Below are 2,284 nucleotides of genomic sequence, written 5' to 3' on the forward strand. Positions count from 1 at the left end.
AGGGGATGAACATCAAGTGCTGTCTTCTCACATTGTGTCTGTCGATTCCATTTCTACATGTATTAAAGTCTTCGCGTTGGTCGGTGAAAGGCGGTGCACAACTAATTGCATCAATCTGTACTTGTTCAGAATATTTTGCTTCACCTTCGAAGAGAGCCATTTCTTTAATTCTTCCGTTTCAAGCTTCTAAATGCAGCGGAAGGTGCTCAAACACTTAAGTATAAAAGCGGCATACACCAATGGCGGCGCACAACCACGCGAACAGGAAGTCACAGCTGTCGTCACAGCTTTCTAAGCTGTGTTGTGATTATCCATCCTGATTGGTGATTGGCTTATTAGATCGAACTTCCGGTTACGAAGGAGTGATATATTTGCATATAGAACCTCACCAAAACTCGTGGATATATCCACGAGTAAAAACTGACGCCGGAAACCTGTAAAAACATCAGGAATTTAGTTTGGCTGTCTTCAACACTCTCTGCTGTATAATGAGCTAGCAAACATTCGTATAGACACGTCTCCTAGTATATTGGCTGTTTAGGCCACAAAAACACGAGGGAAATCGATGTTTTTATGCAACTGGCATGTTTTTCGAAAGCCGTCACCATGTCACGCACTGTAAAAAACTCTGAAATTCAAACTGCTCTATTTTCGAAACGAAGCGCGGTACCGAGATGAAAACATGCAAACAAATATATTTTTAAAACCTCTTGTAGCTGATCAAGATAAAAACTCAAAAAGCCCTTTAGTGTTGTGTTTTATTTTTTCTGACGTCACGTGCAACCCAAGAATACAGAAAGTATCGTAAACATTCATAACAGCTAACTTTGGGCCTCATTAGGCTTAAGGTTAGGTTTTATGAATGTTTGTTATACTTTCTGTATTGATAGAACAATGAACTGTGTTTTGTATCTGCCGGTGTGACAGTGAAAACCGGCAATTCGAAAGTCACGCAACGCTTCAGTACAACCGAGACCTGTTACACGCGTGACTAGTACTCAATTATCCCTCCTCTCCCCTCCCCAGGAAACTTCCAATGTCAGATTCAATATGGCGGAAACTCCGAAAAGACACGATTTTCAAACTTCCGCGGACCTTGAAAGGGTCACTGATTACGCTGAAGAGAAAGAGATAAACACATCGGATCTAGAAAATGTAAGTGTGCTACTGTGCAATGTGTTATAGACTTTTAAAAGCCACAAACTCTGAAATCAAACATAACCGTGAACGTTGGATGGGGCAATCAACGCCTAAACATTCTTCCAAATTTCATGTTGACTGTAATTTTTCACCCAGGCTCTCAGTTTAGTGGAGGGAAAATACTCGGAGGAGAAAGCTGCCAAGTTACAAAGGTTAGTAGCTGCTGATATATTAAGATTTTGAATCGTGAATATTTTTCTTAGCGCATAGCTAAATTCACGCTAATGAACTGACTTCTATTGCTTAATTTCACTGGGATTTTTTAGTCATATTTTAAGAAATTATGATCATCTAAGTTTTTGGTTGTAGGGAGAAAGAACTCGCGAGAGTTGTCATCAAAAAGGAAGACGTCGATTTAATTGTATGTATGCTAATTTTAATAATTACGAGCTTGACCTTGAAACTTAAATGAGTTAAGTTAAGAATGCCGGCTGTTTACTTTTGAAGGTAGCAATAAGCATTGACATGTAAGGTTTAGTAATTATTTTTTCGTCGCACACATTGTTTACATGTAATTATGAAATAAAAAGACTCCATTAGGCTCCGTGCAAACAGATGCAACATTGATGACCAACAACTCCCAGCATTGTTGAGGCCCTGCCAGGGGGGTCCCTTGTCACTTGTCTGAATTTTAAAATCTCCCCTTTCAGCATGTAATCAATACTTGTGTCGCTATCGGAAATTGAAAGAAAATTATTAAATTTTTGTCCTTGTCGGAATTTCAGTTCATAAATGGGATTTTGTTTTTCAACATACTAACATACAGGGCAAGTGTGTTTTACTTGGTGTGATCATGTCACTTTAGAAAAGTAATATAATGTCACCTGATATGGAAATGCCTGTAGCTCTGAACTTTATGGGCATTCCACAGTTAACTGGATTTGCTTATTGAGCATGTAAAAGGCAACTACATATAGCCATTCTTGTGGCTGCAATTTGATACATTAAATCACAACAAAGAAATAAATGATTTAAAAATGAAGACTATGTATTCATATATGATCCATTTCATATATTATTTCATCGTAGACTATGTATTGTTGTTGGTTTTGAAGTTTCCCCACGATTCCTGAATCTCTTATAA

The 2,284-nt window shown here is 38.1% G+C and overlaps 1 protein-coding gene across 1 annotated transcript in view; it reads left to right on the plus strand.

The window, feature by feature from the left end:
- The first annotated feature begins 1,026 nt into the window (after positions 1-1,026).
- Positions 1,027-2,284, plus strand: part of LOC138006447 (huntingtin-interacting protein K-like) — a 3,329-nt gene continuing 2,071 nt past the window's right edge. Inside the window, exons 1-3 of the mRNA XM_068852780.1 lie at positions 1,027-1,155; positions 1,297-1,352; positions 1,510-1,561. Coding sequence (XP_068708881.1) covers positions 1,051-1,155; positions 1,297-1,352; positions 1,510-1,561 — 213 coding nt within the window. The 5' untranslated portion in view covers positions 1,027-1,050. The remainder of the gene's footprint in view (positions 1,156-1,296; positions 1,353-1,509; positions 1,562-2,284) is intronic.

Source organism: Montipora foliosa, chromosome 6 (assembly GCF_036669935.1).
Source record: "Montipora foliosa isolate CH-2021 chromosome 6, ASM3666993v2, whole genome shotgun sequence".
Taxonomy (NCBI): domain Eukaryota; kingdom Metazoa; phylum Cnidaria; class Anthozoa; order Scleractinia; family Acroporidae; genus Montipora; species Montipora foliosa.